The following is a 19,343-nucleotide window of genomic DNA, read 5'->3' as shown; positions in this document are numbered from 1 at the left end:
AATATTCAAGCATGTGGGGCAGAGAGTCTGCTGCCCACCTGAACTTCACAGCGCCGCTCAGGTTTTCCAGTGGAAATCTGTGGTCAAATATGGTATTGCAACAAGCCCTCATTGAGGCCCATGGGGCAGAAATTAATTTGCCAATAAACGTAGTGCCAAACCAAAGGTAACTTTAGTATTTGTTCCAATGATGCCTTCAAGTCTTTAGCTGTCACTCTAGGGTTCTTTTTTTTTACCTCATTGATCATTCTGTGCTGTGCCCTTTGAGTCATCTTGGCTGGACGGCCACTTTTAGCCCTTATGTTCTGTTGAGATTTGCTTCACTTCCTCATTGTTTGGGGTCACTGTTACCCCAATGATTAAAGTGTGAAAATGATAATTATAATTATGAAATAAACCTTTTTTTTTTTTCCTGCTTAAATGTTCCTTTCCATTTATCCTGAGCTTATTGAACTGATAAAAGAATAGAAATAAATGTATCATTAACTCTTACATTTACTGAAGTAGGAATGTGCATTTCAGAAAAGCAACTAAATACAGAAATAACCATATCATTTCTTAATTTACAAAAAAATAATGAAAAAATGTAGCTGTATATGTTCTATATATGTTATTGAACAAATATAAATATCCCTTTTGTTTGAAAAAAAAAAAAAATCACAGAAAAAAATTGTTTTCCAAAATAGTAACATTACTTATGTTTGGGGTCAATCTGACCCCGGTCAGATATCATTGTTTTTAAAAAAAGAAAAATTAAGTAAATGCAAAAGTGCTTTTTTTACTATATACTCACTAACCAGGCAAACTAACTATGTGCAAATTTACAGTATATACACATCGTCTGGGTAACAGGACAGCCAAATGTAAATTTCAGGCAAATTTTAAGGGCATGTTTCAGAAAATAATTAATGAAATCTAAAAATAACCATATAACTTTTGATTACACAAAATAATAATTTAAAAAAATGGTATATAGAAAGATTTTTTATTTCCACACACTCACCAACTAGGCAGACTAACTATGTGCAAATTTACAGTATCCTCCAGGCAACAGGGCAGCTAGACGCAGCCTCTGTTCCCTAGTGCTAGTGAAAAAATAACAGGCACATATTACTGTTACTTAAGACAAACACAGAACTTTTTTCAAACAGAACATTTCCAAAGCTAGATAACTGACGTGCTCTTTGTAATAGATTTTGCCAATACCAATATGTCTTGAACTGCTGATATTCAAAGAGTTTTTCTTTTATTCCCTCTATATACATATATAACATATAATACACAAAAAGGATGGCCAAACACCTTTCTCCTAAAACCCTGTCACACCACAAAATTCCTGATTCTGTATTATACTAATGGTGAAAACCAAAAGAGATTAACTTCAGATGCAAGAGGAACAGATCATTTGTGCATGTGCTGTACACAAATACTTGTGACATTTCAGACATATTTTGTTAGTCTTTGAATAATTTTTTTCTGGAGCAGACCTGGCATCATCCATGTTTTCCAGCAGCTGCTGTAAAAGTGATTGCTTCAGGCTGACTTTGAATCTCCCTCACAGTGAATGCAGCAAAAAGTGACCTAGGAAGGTGCTCTCTCCTGTCAATGTGAGGCCTCACCAAGGCATATCCTAGCTGCTCCAAGAACATTCTCCTCCGGTTCATTTTGCCACCACACCACTCATTGTTGATGGCACACCATATCACAAAGCATTGTATGCACTTATATCCAGGATGTTGAAGAATATTACCTGGGGCCAATGAGCGGTCTTGTGTAAGTGGTCCAGCTGTATGTGGCAACCACTTTGCCAGGTTGTCTACCCCTCCTTTTGTGTTATTGTAATCTAACACCATGTCTGGTTTTTTGTCATCTCTGGTGCTCAAAGATGTATCTCTGTGCAATGTGCTCATCAGGAGGACATTTTTATTTTTTGGGGGGGCAGTAGAAGACAAGTGTAGTAGTGTCAGTGAATGCAAAGATGGACGATGTTGTCTCCCTTCCTTTAGTCTGAACAAGCTCGTTTGGAAGCTCTGGCTTGTTTTTTATTATTGTGCCCAACATTGTAAGCTTTCTTTTCAGCAGTTCTTCTCCTAATGCATATGAAGTAAAAAAGTTGTCACATGTCACATTATGGCCAGAGAGGCCCATCAGTGACATCCAACACAACTCTCATAGCCTGGTTTTTTTCTCATGCACTTCCAGGAGGTTTTCCTGTGTAGACTTGTAATTTCTAAGCATAGCTATTATTGGCATCACAAGCTGCCCATATCTTTATACCATATCTTGCAGGCTTGCTTGGCATGTACTGCCGAAAGGGACATTTTCCTCTGAACGGAACAAGACATTCATCGATAGTCACACAGGGACATGGGTTATAGAAGAGGGGCAGTTGCTGAACCCATCTATCCCAAACATCCCTTATGGCTGCCAGTTTGTCATGTTCCCTCCTGTGAACTCTTGTCTCCCTGTTGTCAAATCATATGACTCGTGCCAGGACATGAAAAGTTTCAAGAGACATGGTAGATGGGAAAATAGCTCTACCAGTCTTTGCATTCCAAAGGCTACTTGTAGCCTCACCTTTTGATCTGTATACTCCAACAAGGAGCAGTAGCCCAATATAGCTTGGAAGGAGGATCACATCTACATCTTTCTGCTTGTCACCATAAACCTGCCTCCCCTCTAAATTTGTCATCTCAAGAATAATTCTTTCAATTGGAGGTGAGATGTAAAGCTCGAAAGCCGACTTTATGTCTATGACATGGCTTACTGCATACCTGGTAGGACCCGGGACCATTTTGATTGTATTTGTATTGCTAAATCTACCCCTTTGCTCAGGTGGTGAGAGAGACCATGACAATTTTCCATTTTTGGAAACAAATGTGCCTGGTCTGGGTAGCTGAGCAACAGGGGCCCCTTGTGGTTGTGAGGATTCAGAGGGGCCATCCTCTGGAGCATTGCTCTCTCAGAGGAGGATCCAACATAATCTGGGTCCTCCACAACATCATCGATTTCAGAAGCATTGTCTGACTCTGACACATCCTCCTCAAATTCACTGTCAGTGAGGCACGTTCGGTGTTTTTCCCGTGCCTCAAAAACACTGAATCTAGCTCTTTTATTCATTTACAAAACCAAAACATAGCCACGAGAGAAACCTAGCAGTGTAGAAGTTTTAGAATGATTCAGATTATCCTGTCTTTCCCTTTTTATTTGCTTGCTCCACCCCATACCAGACAAGGTAGAAACTCTACATTTTTCCCTGGGATTTACAGGTGTATACCACAGATTCTCGCAGATGCACCCTTCCCCCCTCTGTGGAAACATTGCAAAATGTAATTTTGTGTGTGTGTGTATGATAGAGAAAGAGAGAGAAAGTGTGTGTTTGTGAGTGAGAGAGCATGTATATGTGTGTCTGCACATGTGAGAGTGAGAGCATGTATGTTTGTCTGACTGTGTGAGAGAGAGAGAGAGAGAGAGAGAGAGAGTTGTGTGTGTATGTGTGAGTGAGAGAGAGAGAGAGAGAGAGTGAGTGTGGCCTATGCCAGACAAATTAGAGACAAAGTAGTTTTCCCAGGGATTTACAGGTGTATACCACAGATTCTTGCAGACGCACCCTTCCCCCCTCCGTGGGAACATTGCAAAAAGTAATTTTGTGTGTGTGTGTATGATAGAGAACGAGAGAGAGAAAGAGAGTGTGTGTGTGTGTGTGAGAGAGAGAGAGAAAGAGAGAGAGAGAGAGTGTTTTGTATTGAGATATTGCACCTTAGGTACAAAAAAGATTCAAAGCATGTGAAAATACTTTGCTCTCAATAACATTTATTACAAGAGTCAATATGACCCCAAACATCACATGTGTGTAGTCGTGTCATAGCGGACATCAGAAACATTACCATTAAGTAAAAAACAAATTTCTGAAAAGATCTTATGTAATTTGGAAAATTCATGAAATATCATGATAAAAAAAATAACGATGCATATGTTTTTTTACTATTTGAAGAGGGTCTGGGGTCATATAGACCCCTAACAGAACATAAGGGTTAGGGAGAGTAGCTACAGTACTAAATCGTCTCCATTTATAGACAATTTGTCTAACTGTGGACAGAAGAATATCTAAGCTCTTCAAGATAACTTTGTAACATTTTCCAGCATTATGCAAAGCAATAATTCTTGATCATAGGTCTTCTGAGATCACTTTTTTGGTGAGGGATGGTCCACATCAGCAGATGATTCTTGTGAATAGCAAACTCAAAATGTTTGAGTGCTTTTTATAAGTCAAAGTAGCTCTAACCCACACCTCCAATCTCGATTCATTAATTGGATGCCAGGTTTGTTAACTCCTGACTCTAATTAGCTTTTGTTGATGTCATTAGCCTAGGGGTTCACATACATTTGATGTATTCAATATGTACAAGAACAATACAATAATTTGTGTGTTATTAGTTAAAACAGATTATTTTTTGTTAATTTTTGTAATTTAGATTAAGATCAAACCAGATTTTAAGATTTTTTTTTTTTTTTTTAAATAAATGCAGGTAATTCCAAAGAGTTCACATACTTTTTCTTGTGTGGAGATGGGGGCGTGGCCGAGCAATGTCTGTGGAGAGCAAGGCTGGGAGAGGAAGAGCAGTAAGGATTGACACCTGTGGGAAATTATCTCATACAGCTGTTTTATGTTGCAGTGAGAGCTGGAGAGGGATATAAAGACAGTCCAGACCGCCAGAGGAGAGAGAGAGATGCACAAAGCCGACTCTGTGTGTGTTCACTTTTGTAGTGCTGAAAAGTAACAAAAGGTTTACCTGCACTGTTCACCTGGCCCCTGCTTCCTCCTTCACAACTGAGCAAGGGATTTATCACATCTTGCCACTGTATTTATTATTGTTAAAGATAACTGAGACAATTCAAGGAGTACCATTCAGCTTCAGCACTTTGTAATAAAAAAATAAAATAAAATAAAAATACAATTAAATGTTTTGTGCCAACCCTGTTACATTCACAATGTTTTGTGGTTGAACGTTATGGGGTTGAAGTAAATATCATTGCATGACACCACATTATTTAAAATCAGTCTTGTTATTTATGCCAAGAACAATTTATTTCTAAAAAACAATGAAAAAATAAATAAAGTGAGTAAAATCAGTGTTAAATATACATTAAAACGTTAACAATTTCAGTAATAAATCATGGGGACACACATAGCACACAAATGGCGCAATTTTTTGAGAACAGTGTTGATAAGATTTCTTCTGAAATGTTATCTGGTACCAATTAACTAAAATTGTAACAAGTAACATAATCATTTAGATTACATTTTAGGTATATCTAATCTGATTAGAGAATCACAATAAAGCACCGCAATATTCTGTGTACTGACTCACAGTCATATTACAATCTAATATTTAACAGCTAAAAGAAAGGTGTTCTAGTATTGAATAATTTCACAACATGGTTTAAGAACCTGATAAGCACATAAAGTAAGCAAAATTCACTTTTATAATAACAGGCACTTCATTGAATACAGAGTGTCTCTTTGGTGTGAATTGTAAATTTGAGATGTGCCAAAAGTTGTCCCAGTGCCTGATCAATCTCAGTATGAAGGGATATTACAGTACAAGAATTGTCATCATTTGATCAGGAAGGGCTGTTGCCACGTCCTGACACTCATGATAAATTTAAAGCAGGAAGCTGCAAGCGTACACCAGTTCTGTAAAGTCACCATGGCTGCAGCCATGGCTCATGTAACGCATCTCATCTTGCTGCTTCTCTACTGGGATGGGGTTAATACAGGTATGTACCTGGGTGGTTGTATTGTATATAGTGCAGATTTATTGTGCAGTGTAACATTCATGACATGTTTGAATTTGCTTTGACTGTTATGATTCTTTGCAGTGTTTCAGAGAAATGTCAAAGTAATTGCAATTTACATTTACATTGTAGAAAGAACAGAAGATGCTCATTGACTTTTTTCAGCCATAAATTTTACATGATGGTCAACTTATGACGAAACTGATCCCTTTTCTAAAGGCTTCATTAAATACAAATAAAAATGTAAATATGTTCAAATATATTTTTGTGATCAGTTGTTTGTTCAGTAAAACAGCTGTGTAAACTATTTCATTTTTAAAAAAATGCCTACATTGAAATTCTATTTTGGGCACCCAAATAAAACAATAACAAACCTGAATGAAATATGTCACTCATCATACATACAATGTAACGGTTTCATGGTATACCTCGGTTTTCATACCGTTGACATCTCATTCACAGTACTGCATGAATATAAAGTCAGGTTTTTCTCTGAATTTTTCTAAAAATCTAAATTAGTTCAATTATGACAGAATCAGCTACCAGCATTACATTTTACATCGGCTACACTATACTACATTTATACAGCATCATATCAACTTGAAGTGAAAAAATACATAAATGGCCTCCTTTTACATTCAGCCGTCACACAGCAATTCTGCTTTTACACCCGCCAAGCACCCTTTTCAGGAAGACACCTTAAAAATTTAACGATTGTGTTAGAGGTGCAGGATTTTAAGATGCTGATATAAAGGGGGGCCTGGGTAGATCAGCGAGTATTGACGCTGACTACCACACCTGGAGTTGTGAGTTCAAATCCAGGGCTGAGTGACTCCAGCCAGGTCTCCTAAGCAACCAAACTGGCCCGGTTGCTAGGGAGGGTAGAGTCACATGGGGTAACCTCCTTGTGGTCGCTATAATGTGTGGTTCTCGCTCTCGGTGGGTCACGTGGTGAGTTGTGCATGGATGCCGCTGTGAACAGCGTGGGCCTCCTCACGCGCTACATCTCCGCGGTAATGCGCTAAACAGCCACGTGATAAGAAGTGCAGATTGACAGTCTCAGATGCAGAAGCAAATGAGATTTCTCCTCCGCCAACCGGATTGAGGCGAGTCACTACGCCACCATGAGGACTTAGAGCACATTGGGAATGAGGCATTCCAATAAAAAGATGCTGGTATAACAGGGGGAGGAGCAGCAAGAGGGAGAGAGTGAGCGAGAGAGAGAGATCTGGACTGCTGCTCACTGGCTTCTGGGTAGGCCGCCATATGGGCTTCGGCCAGCTGGATGGCATCATCCACCGACGTGGGGCGATGGCACTGGACCCATTCCGTGGTTCCTCGGGGTAGGTGAATGGTCAACTGCTCCAGCACCATCAGATCGATGTCGTCCTCCACGTCGCGGTCTTCCACAGCTAGCACCCACTTCCGGCATCACGGAGCTGCTGGGCAAACGTGAACAGTCAGCCGGCTTCGCTCAGGGTTAGGGAGCGGAACCGCTGGCGGTGTTGTTCTGGTGTACAGCCAACCCGTTGCATAATATATCTTTACCCTTTATCAGTACCCTATTACCACTTACTCTACAATTCAGTACAATTTGCAATCACTAAGACATTTTTATGTTTTTGAAAGAGATTAATAATTCTGTTTGCTGAAGCAGCATTTAATTGTTCTGCAACACAGTGAATAATGTTATTTAATGTTAAAATTATTACTGTTTGAAATAACTGTCTTTACCTGCGAAGGCACAGGCGATTTTTTAGAAGACATTTCTCCTTTCTGCTAAGAAAACACTGTTACCCCATCCTTAAGAAATCATTCTGATGTGCTAATTTGGTGTTAGAGAAATGTTTCTTATTATCTTAGCATACTTGAAAACAGTTGTGCTACTTAATGAAGTGTGGAAATTACAAAAAATATCTTTGGGTTACTGAGGTATTAAGCACAAAAGTCGAATTTTGGTTTCAAAAATGCCCAAAAGACACACCTTTATCTAGAAACTCAGTCTATTGTTATTTTGAGTGATGAAGGATATTCTGTGTGTGAGTGAAGAAAACTGGACCCAACCAATTCAATCTTTCAAAAACATAAACAACTTTTGAATGGTAATGTAGACTAAAAGTTTAGGGAGATTTGTTTGATTTTTTATTTCAGAAAATAAAATAAAAAAGTAAAAAAATTTTATTGTTTCTATGAAAAAAGTATGCAATAAATAACAAATTAGTTGCTCCCATTATATTTCTTTCTTTATTATATCATTACAGTTAAACGTGTGCTTTCTCAGAAAGGCTAAATCTTTTAACTTGTGACATTAATCTCTTCTGTTTATGGTGTCAGTTGAATCAGGCTGTAAAAAAAGCCCTGCACCAGAGGCAGACCCTGCACTATGACTGGCCCCGTCTGGCCCCTGTCACTCTCAGCAATTCTGGTGACTGGCTAATCTGTTTCACTCATAACACTATTAGTCCAACAGCCTGACAGCTTAAAAAACATAGTATGGCTATCATAATATTTACTCAAAATAGCAAGATTGTATATATGTATATATATGTTTTATTAAATAGAAAAAGAATGAATACATACAAAATATTAATTAGTCATTAATTTTGTCATAGCTCAGCGGAAACACTTGCTTTTGATCACATTTTTTTAAAGATCAATTAATTATTTTTTTTTTACTTTTTAGATGTTGAAATTTTTTTCTCATTTCTTAACTTAATATGCAGAGACTACTATTAACTATAAGCCATTTGTTGGTTGATTTACTCGAAAAGTGTAAACAATGTGGCTCTGTATGTTTGAGCATCCCGACCAGCCCAACAAAACTGGCTCAATCCATGGCTTTCCAAATCCATAGTTTGGTACTATCAATTTGGCTTACCAATCACAGATGGGGGTTTTAAAAGATACAGGTCGAGTGAAATAATGTGTTGTTTCCAATCGGCACAATGATTTGACCATATGTTTGTGTAGAGTAAATAATCATATTTCATAAATTATGGAAAATGGAAAACTTCTAATTTGTCCGCAAATTAAAAAGCACCTGGTAAGAGTTGGTTATATTGCCTGTATGCATGTAAAGTCTTTAAAACGACACCAATTTTGTGTTATTGAGGCACGTAGCTATTAATTATTTAGATGATTTATTTTTCATGTTTATGTAGGCCTATTATTATATAGGCGACTCAAGAGCAAGTGTACAGTAATTTCCCCCTTTATTTTCTGTCTGCAATGCAGGCAACATGAATAATAAATAATATGTAACTAAACATGTTTACATACTTTGAACTCATTTTTGATGCTACAATAATTTAATAAATACTTTTGAATCCAGAAATGACATTGCTTTTGTTTAGTTATGGCTGTGTACTCACAGAACGATAAATGCAAACCAACACAGGTCAGATAAAATGCCCACTAGACTGTGTCTCGTTTGGGAGGATGCGTCCTCCGGTGGTCGCATTTCTCGGCCGCATACGTCATTGAGGCTGTCTCGTTTCATAAAAGCGAGCAGGACACTTTGAATGTGAATCTTTCACGGGAATTCAGAGGATGCATGAGGTGTATCCTTCGTGGACTATCACAACCCACAATTCTTTGCTTCAACGGAAATGTCTAAAAAAAAAAGACGCCAATTTGCCCGTAAATATGATGTTCAAACGCAAGTAATGTTAATTCCCAAGTTGAAGTACCTCAGTAGATGGGTGCAGATTATATAATATGTATAATTATATTAATATATAATTAAAATAAAGTATTAGACTAAAAGTACACCTGTAAAATCTATTTTATTTTCTCTTTACATCATAACTCTCCTAAAATGTACCTCATACATTCCCTTCTAAAGGGACTTTGTTCCCTTCTCACTCAAAGCGCTCGAGCTTGTTAAAGAGTGGCGTGCTGTCATAGCAACCATGTTACGTTCCATTTCCGTTTGTCCTTCGAAGGCCGTCTCGTTTAAACGAGGACACTCGGTATACTGCAGCATTCACGCGTCCTACCTAACACGCAGCCTTCCAAACGAGACATAGTATTGTGTTGTAAATTCATCAACAGATTAATACTCGATTGCTACCGCATTTCCGACATCACATGGCACACCTGCGGTGTAGACACATTATTAATTATAATGGGAGCGGTCGCGTCGTATTCAGTGATAGAAATGTAATAGGTCTTTTATAGAATACTGCCATTAACTGAAGAGATGAGAGAAGTGAAAAGAGTGATAACACAAGAAAAATATTACAGCCCTATAACAACCACAACAACAAAAGACACTGTGCTATTACCAGGGTAATGCCATGGCACTGAATGATTTTACTCATGTTTCATGACACTGTCATAGTACTCCAAGATGCTTAAAAAATACCATGGTTTTACTATGACACATGTCAAAAACATGGGATTATCATGTCTGGAAATATGGTGCTTTTTGTAAGGAACATAACAGAATAGGCTATTTCAAAAAGAAAATAATGGGAAAAATTATGTTTATAATACAAGAAAAATGCTTAAATATCAAAAAGCAAAGAATAAGTTAAGTATACATAGGTGCTACTCTTTAAAATAAATAATAACAGTAAAGATCAGTGCCCTTTTTTATCCTTTCTCCTCTGTCCCTGCTGAGGTCTGTGCAGGCCACTGCATATAAGCAATATGAATAAAGATTATATGGGGGTGAGCGGAGCTGGAAAGCAGAAAATCGGGGAAAATGTCAATGTTCTAATGTTCCATTCTCCCCATTATTGTTCATCTTGTGATGTCATTTTGCACATGTAAATGTCTAATTTATCCTACCTTTTGTTTAGATTTCCTTTTTATTATGCTGGATAATACATTTTACAGAATGTCACTTTATGTCCCTTGGATATTATTTTCTCGAGTTAAATAACATTTGATTTAACCTTATGTTTTATCGCATCCCATATCGCTGCAAATTATCCAAGTTTCTTTTGCATATCACATATTTCCTCCTAACCGTGCAGTGGTCAGTTCTTAATTTGTTTATTCTTCAGAAATTCTTAAAACAAAAGGCTAATATTTCATATGGATTGGCAGAGAAACAGTGTAAGAAATTCTACTTGGTATATGAGGTAATAATGTTATTTTGCCTATATTACCAGACAGATATTACCAGTATTTTCTTAATACCAACATTTTCAATATGATCCTTGCTATATGTCCCTACCAACTTTCAAACCAAACCTACGCCCTTGCATGAAACACTTTAATCCTGAAGCGCTATCTCTGCGAGCATTCTCCCACAAAATTTACAGAGATAAATTTAATGAAAATGCAGTATATATGATAAAAAATTACAGACACCTTTTCATAAAAAACACCATATACAATACAGTTTCACATGATTTTAATGACTCATTAGACTACGTTAACAGCAAACTGTACAGCAATGAATGGATGACAATGTCCTACATTTTATTTGTAAAGTAGCCTACTAAATAAGGTTTACGAAGTGCGTGTGATGAGAAGTTGCCGAAGGGTGGGGGGAGGGGTGTCCCCTTCAGCATATCAGGGCAGCATTTTGCCCCCCCCCAGCTTATCCTGGTCCCCTTCATCATTTTGCAGCCCACTTTGGCATATTGTGCCCCCATTTTGCAGCCGGCCCATTGGGAAAATTCCCAGTTCTCCCGATGGCCAGTCCGCTTCTGAATGGTGGCCTTTTTTACTATAAATCTCCACTGTCGCATTCAGAATGTGAAAGTGAAGATTTATAGTAAAAAAGGACTTAAATATTGATCTGTTTCTCACCCACACCTATCATATCGCTTCTGAAGACATGGATTTAACCACTTGAGTGGTATGGATTACTTTTATGCTGCCTTTATGTGCTTTTTGGAGTTTCAAAGTTCTGGTCACCATTCACTTGCATTGTATGGACCTACAGAGCTGAAAAATTCTTCTAAAAATCTTTGTTTGTGTTCAGCAGAAGAAAGAGAGTAAAAAATATGCTAAAACAAGGTGTGACGAGCAGGAGGGCGTGGCCGGGCCGTGAGGGTGCACGCCGATGCAGAATCAGCTGTTCAGCGGGAGAGAGAGATAAAGGGGAGCGGAGATGCCAGTTTGGGAGAGAGAGAGATCCGAGCGGCCGCGTTGTATGTGTGTCTGTGTCCTTATGTTTTATGTTGTTTTAAGTTCATTTATATCATTACATTTTACATTGACTGTTCAGCCGGTTCCCCCCTCCTCCTTGCCCATCCTAATGCTGTTACACAAGACTTCATTTAAAACACCAATGCAATGTTCTGAATTTTACTCTTAACTGTTGTGGTTGCCTGGTTTCTCTGTCATACACTTTTAATGTGAATGGTAAGTTAGTAGAATTTTAATAAATGTCATTAAGTTCCTTTTTATTTTTACAGAGACAACCCCCTCCCCAGTGTTTAATCCTGCAATTACAACATGGAGAGCTGTGTCCAAAGGTAGGCCAACATATAACCCTTATTAGCCAGTACCAGCATGCATTTGACATCAACAGCATAATAAAAGAGTGCAAATTTGGTCACAAATTTGTGATAAAGTAATAAGAATTGCTGAATTTACTAGAAATAAAAATACAAATCGTAGCTTACTAAATGAAAAAGTTTATTTAGCTGATCAGGCTACAATTTCTCAGCATACAGGTCAAAATCGTGCCATTATTGAAGAACTTGCAATCCTGACACCCCAATATATAGAACTTAACTGATTTACCAGATAACCTCCCCTTCATTACTGGCTATGTGACAAAAGATGGACAAGAAATTGAAAACTTTGAAGAAACTGTATATAAAAACAATGAGCAGATTGTCCTTAAAGAGATGTAAGTATGTGAAGTATGTTTATTATAGAAAGTAATTACATGTTTAATTTATACAGTAACTATAAAATATCATAATACAGCGGCATGCAAAAGTTCAATAGTAAAAATGCTATTTTCTACTCTTTTATAATTCAGTACAGATACTTTCATAACATTTACAAATTATCGATTTCTTGGAAATTTTATTTAGTGACCAAATATGTTAAATTTATGTCACTGACCATGTTAACTCAGATTTATTTTCTATCCTTAAAGCACCCAACTTGCTCTTTGGAACATTTTCAAATCATGCTGAATAACATGGATCATCAGGTTTTGCACAAACTTTTGAAGTTCATGTCAGTTTGAGTGCATGCTGCCATTAAATCAAACGGGGGACATACTAAGACATTTTGAAATTCATGTACATTTCTTAGCCTTTTACTTGTATTGTTATGTTGATATAATATACAGTATTTTTTGTATTACATTATAAGAGTGCAAAATAGAAGCATTTTCATTTTCAAACCCCACTGAATGTACTGAACAACATTAAAATAATACAAAACACGAAGTAAACCAACCAATTCACATTACAAAAATGACTTTACATTGTTTAACTTTATTCATAATTTCAGTATACATTCCAGAGACCTTGGACATTATTCATGCATCTTCAGAGAAAAGGAGGCCCAAGTAACATTTATTTTAGATGGTATGTTTACATAAAATATACTGTTTACATGCTTACCAATAAGAATTAATTTTTATGCACAGCTTGTGTTTTAGAAGTTATCACATTTACCCATGTGGTGTAATCCTATTTTCACCAAATGACCCAAAACATTAACACAATTACTTGTATGTACTTGTAAAAAAGGGTGTACACACTTTTTATACTGAAATATTTTACCCCATCCCACTTTATTGTGCAGAAATAACTAAGACATTCGAAGATTGATCTGTTCAAGCAGTTCTACACTGACTTAACCAATAGAGTTTGGGGCAGGGCAAACTTTAACAAACTGTTCAGTGGGGAATTGATTAGTTTGTCTGAATAATGGTATAGGTCCAAAAGCAGAAAAGGGATAGTAGCGTTTGGGGAAACCTGTATTTTGCAATTCTGTTTTGTGCTCCTAATGGTGCAGAAAAGACACTTTAACTTTAAATAAAATGTGAATAAAGTCAACAAGACACATCGGCATGTATTATGTTTATTGACACTCATAACATACAAGCTCATCATACATTTCTATGCTCCTGCATTTCAAACTTTTGGCGCATTCAATAAAAACTGAACAAGCAGCCTCATAACGGCATCATTCCAGCCCACCACGTCTCCGTCTGTGATTCTCTCATATAATCGCATGCTTTCTGTGCCCCAGCACAAGTTCTTCCTGGCATTGTTGCTGTCGGTCCTTGGGGTCAAAGCCAGAGTATTGAGCTGGTAGCAGAAAAATGAGAAGTGCTGTCCATCTGTGATAACAGCCTGGGACACAAACGGCCTGCTCACATCCTCTTCACTCCAAAATCCTTTGCAGAACACAAAGTATTTATGGACAGTGATTAGGAAAGAATGAATTTAAGTATATCGGTAAGCTCACTAAATCGTCCCATTCAATCTGAATGAAGTGCATTGTACATCTTAAAGGGATAGTTCACCAAAAAATGAAAATTCAGTCATTGTTTACTCAACCCCTGTGTTGTTATAACCCCATATGAATTTTTCTTAACACAAAGGGGGTAATTGTGAAAAAATGTTGTCCTCATACAATGGCAGTTTATGGTGACCACCTCTTCAAGCTTCAAATGAACAAAGTATAATTCAGAAGTCTAATAAACTATTCCATGAGACTCCTGATTGTTATGAAAGCATTCGATAAGGTTTGGTGCGAAACAAACCGAAACCTAGTGTATTATTTAGTAAAATTGTTCACTGACCGTTGATGTCCTGTGTGCGTTCATGCGTCTGCACGCGAGAGCTCTTTGCACGAGAGCAACAATAGTTGCAGCACCCGCGAGATGGGGCGTTCGAGCGAAAAACTAATTTGGCTCCGCTTCAACAGGACAACCAACAATATTAACAACAGAAAACACAACATAGCTGCACACAAACCAGAGAACAGAATTTACAAACGTGTCTGAAGAGTTTGTAGTGGGAGATTAGATGCATTTCAATGTCCAGCCTTATTTGTTGGAACCAGAGGCTGGACATTGAAATGCATCTAATCTCCCACTACAAACTCTTCAGACACGTTTGTAAGTTCTGTTCTCTGGTTTGTGTGCAGCTGTTGTGTTTTCTGTATATACAGTTATAACAACACAGGGGTGAGTAAACAATGACTACATTTTCATTTTTGGGTGAACTATCCCTTTAACTTGAGCCAGGACGACTTCTGCTCTTTTACTTCACACATCGTTTCAAAGCAGCTTTACAGAAGGTCATGCCTTTATGTCTTCAGTAAACAGCTTTACAGAAAAAATCGTGCTGCTCTCAATTATAGCGGTCTCAACTTGACAACTTGTTTCTAATTCAATGGCTAAGTCTTGAGGAAGTTCCAGAATGACTAACACTGCTTACAGAAACTTTGAAAAAACTCCTTATAGCAACAATGTGATCTAAAACGTATAGAAACACTAACCTTGGTACATAGCCTGTGCCCCTGTCCATGCATACAGGCTGGCAATACCATTGGCTCTAAGTGACACCTCAATCTGATCAGAGAGGCCTTCCTTTCTCCTTTTGTCCCTGCGGAACCTATCAGGGATCATGTGAAACTGTGTGTGGCCATAGCAGCAGGGATCTTCCAGTTTGGCACCTGTGCGGTAACAAAGGAGGGAAAAACAACACGCACATACCTTTAACATACCGTTTTGGACAATTATTTAAAACTGATGGTTTAATCTCTGATGCTCCATTTTGTAAGAAGTCAAAAACAATACATGAAGAATCACTAGAAAATGTATTGGAGACAAACAAACCTATGAAGATGTTGTTGTCATACTGTCTCCTGAACAAAGGTAGCAGGTCAGGTGCAGAATGGATTACAGGAAATTCAGCAGAGATATCTGCCTCCAGAGGAACAAACTGTAAGAAATGAAATCATGTTCACTACTGATCACATATCAATTATTAATGATACTTCTTTTCATCTTACAAAATGGGAAGACAGCAAAAATTAAAAGACTGTTAAACAATGTTTAATTTTAAAACATGTCTTTAGTCATGATTTAAATTTGCATAAGGGACAATGACATGTTGAATACAAGTTCATCTCAATCGACAGTATTTGTGGCATTATTTCGATTCGTCCCTCCTTTTCTTTATAAAAAAAAAAAAAAAGCAAAAATCTTGGTAACAGTGAGTAACTTACAATGGAAGTGAATGGAGCAATTTTTGGAGGGTTTAAAGATGGAAATGTGAAGCTTATAACTGTAAAAAGCACTTTCATTCTTCTGTTACACTCATGTATTATTTGAGGTGTAAAGTTGTTTAAATCGTAATTTTTACAGTCATTTTAGTGTTTGTTGACATTACATCTCATAGCAACTAAGTTGTAAAATTGACTAAACTTCACACAGAAAATGTGATTTTTTTCTCACTAAAATCATGTTAACACACATAATGTTTATATCTTGTGGCTATACTTTTGAAACAGTGAGTACTTTAATGTTTACAGATTGACCCCCATTCACTTCCATTGTAAGTGCCTCACTGTAACAGATTTTTGCTTTTTTAAAGAAAAGGAGGGGCAAGACAAAATAATTTTTTGTGGTAATCAATATTATGCCACAAATACTGTCGATTGAGCTTAACTTGTATTAAAAACCCGGAATATTCCTTTAAGTTATTAAAAAAATACATTAAAAAATGCAATTCACAAAAAACAATTACTTAAATACGCCTCCACTATGATGAACATGTTTTCAAGTTGTGAGTTAAAAGTAATTAATATTTTTTATTTCTGTGGGTTAAAGTTAAGTGGTATAATTGTCCAGAGACAGAAAACAATAAAATAATAATAATAATAATAATAATAATATATCAATGCAATTCATTCCATTAAGAAAACAGTTTCACAATGAATAAGGCACTCTTTGCCTATGGACATTACGTCATACATTATGTCGCAACTAACTAATAATACCAACTGACATTTTAAAAACACGTCCACGCTCGAAAGCCAGAACTTGAAACGGCATTTAATACTCAAGCAAGCCTAATTTTAACTGCAGCATGACTGTTTTGTGAAATGAACGTCTCCCGAACTGACATTCAAAAATCATAATTTTTCAATATGAATCTACCAAGGAGGTCTATAAATTTTGTTTCGTAAGGGGATTCTGGTTACTTTTCAAAACTTGATCCGACACTGAATGCTCAAGCAGTCTAATTTACACTTAGAAAACTCCTGATGTTGCTATAACAATGCAAAAAGCACATACCAATTTACTTGAAGTGAAAATCAGTCCTCCTTTCCTGTTTAATAAATTAAGAAATCACATAGTCATGCAGAACATCTCGTGTTTTTAAATCCATAAGGATCTCTTTCTCAATAGCGATAACGGTAATGATGACGATCTCGCGCTCTTCGCTTTCAAATGACGTACATCACTTAAAGCGTGATTGCGTCACTCATGGCCAGCTAAAAGGCCTCGACCGGGACATATACTAAAGACCACACCCACCAAGAACAAATAAATCAATCTGATTGGATGATGAATCTGACAATCTGACTTTAGTTGCTCATTCATTTGCACTGTTGAGGGATTCTGAAGGCCTGAAGCTCAAACTCACGCGCTGCTTTGGGCATACGATTTGTGGAACAGTTGTCACGCTTCGCTTGTAAGCATCAAGGAATAAATTCTGACTGGATAAACTTTTCGTTTTCTCTGTTTGTTTGTAGATTAATTAAGAGTGGAAAGCGACCTTAGGCAAAAAGGTGATTGATACGTATATGTTTAAACTAGATTTTTAAAAGATTTCTCATTTTAACATCCCATAAATAAAGCCTCATATAAAGTGAGGTAATCTACCTCAGGAAGTTGTTGTGGGACTCTTATCTGGCTGTGTGGTTTATCATCAATCTGGAATCTCATTGGCTCGACCCGTCCACTCCGGTGTCCTCTTGGAATTGTCCTTTCTCCCCTCAACCAGTAAAAGTTCACTTGGGGGTCAAAATCTACAAAATAAAAACCGATAGGATTGCATTCACATCTCATACATTCTTATGCAACATGAATCCTTTAAACTAGACAGGATGATTTCTTCATGATACATTATAGAAGTGATGGTGTAGGGCAGACTTACCTAAACTAGACAGGCCGAGCACTGGATTTTCTTTGGCCAGAACATTTCTCAGGCCACACACTATGTTCCTTACAAAAGGAGTGGCAAAATGCTCTTGCTCTTTATGGGTGAAAGTTCTCCCTTTCTTCATGTACCAGTGTTCTTGTAAGATGGAGTTGCAGACCAGGGATTGAAACTCAGATATCGATTCATCTATTGAACTGTCCCCGGCGGATGCGGTGTATTTCTCGGGCAGACCGCTGATATATGCAGTTTTGGTGTAGTGTTGATACCATTTGTCCGCATTGAGAGCGAATGTCTGCGGATAAATCACGTACTTTTTGCGCTGTACGCGCGTGAGCGCTCTGATTTTCTCGTGTGCCGTGCACGAGCGCAGCTGCTCGAAGAATTCAGACACTACACGTCTCTTGGCTGACTTACTTTTCGCGGTCCGAGATGGCAGAATAGGCGGATATAAACTCTTCGCTGTTGAAGCTTGAACCTGGACATTTCGATTACAGGCGAGGTGTGCTGATTTACTGCAGATAAACGGTTGCAAGGGCAATCTGCGGCAAGACGCCATGTTTTCTCCACGTGACTTCTTCTTCTGTCATTCAGTGTCAGTGTGCGTGTTTTCTACTGCCATCTGCTGGAGTGAATGAGACGAAAATAAGAAAACCACTCTCTGAATATATTATTACAAAGTGAAAAGATAAATGTAAAGCTATATTCTAAATCTATTGATACTTTTAGCGAAGTATTACATCCACTAAATTAGAAAAGACCTTTAATACTTATTTTGAAACTCTTTCAATCATGTAAACGGTGAACTCTAAACATGTTAAAAATGTAAAAAATAATATATATATATATATATATATATATATATATGTAAACGCCCTTTTTATTTATTTTATCTTTATTTAACAGTGTCATATTTACCCCCAAAACGAAAAGACAAAAAAAAAAAAAAAATCGCCAATTAAGATTTTTTTGCTTGGTGACAATATTTTCATAACAATTACATTTTCTACTATATATTATAAACTGCTGCTTTAGAGAACAACTAAAGTAACAAGCTGGGGATAAAATACGAAGAATGACCCCATGAGAACAGCCAAGGAGTTCAATGGACTTTTATTTTGAAAGCTTCAATGCTTGAGCACCGGATGTAAACAAGTTGGTCCACTCGGCGGCCATCTTTGGAACGCTCAAGGGCATCTATTTTCTATGTAAACATGATAGAAAAGTGCAGCTCCTATCTAGTTGAACGGGGAAAAGACCGAAATCTCAAAAGCTGTTGATAAAATTTACGATCAAAGAACATTTTTCAAATCAGCAGTTAAATCTGACTACAACTGTATCATAAATTGTGCGTCTTTAGCTCAGTTCACGATTAATAAATTGTATTTTTCAGGCTGGTATAGTTAATGGGAATGCGCGTTTTGGAGTTGATTG

At 37.2% G+C, this 19,343-nt stretch overlaps 1 protein-coding gene across 1 annotated transcript; it reads right to left on the bottom strand.

Moving 5' to 3' along the window:
• Nucleotides 1–13,796: 13,796 nt before the first annotated feature.
• On the bottom strand, nucleotides 13,797–18,489 carry mrps30 (mitochondrial ribosomal protein S30). Its single transcript, XM_051661859.1, has 5 exons — nucleotides 17,907–18,489; nucleotides 17,633–17,778; nucleotides 15,578–15,683; nucleotides 15,238–15,414; nucleotides 13,797–14,128 (listed from the first exon to the last, which is right to left on the bottom strand). Exons 1-5 carry the CDS (start codon nucleotides 18,466–18,468, stop codon nucleotides 13,863–13,865), a joined length of 1,257 nt encoding a protein of 418 aa, XP_051517819.1. The 5' UTR covers nucleotides 18,469–18,489; the 3' UTR covers nucleotides 13,797–13,862.
• Between the last annotated feature and the right edge of the window lie 854 nt (nucleotides 18,490–19,343).

The sequence above is a fragment of the Myxocyprinus asiaticus genome, chromosome 3 (genome assembly GCF_019703515.2).
Source record: "Myxocyprinus asiaticus isolate MX2 ecotype Aquarium Trade chromosome 3, UBuf_Myxa_2, whole genome shotgun sequence".
Lineage (NCBI taxonomy): Eukaryota > Metazoa > Chordata > Actinopteri > Cypriniformes > Catostomidae > Myxocyprinus > Myxocyprinus asiaticus.
Note: the sequence above shows the minus strand (reverse complement) of the source record. Positions and strands in the feature narration are given on the sequence as shown.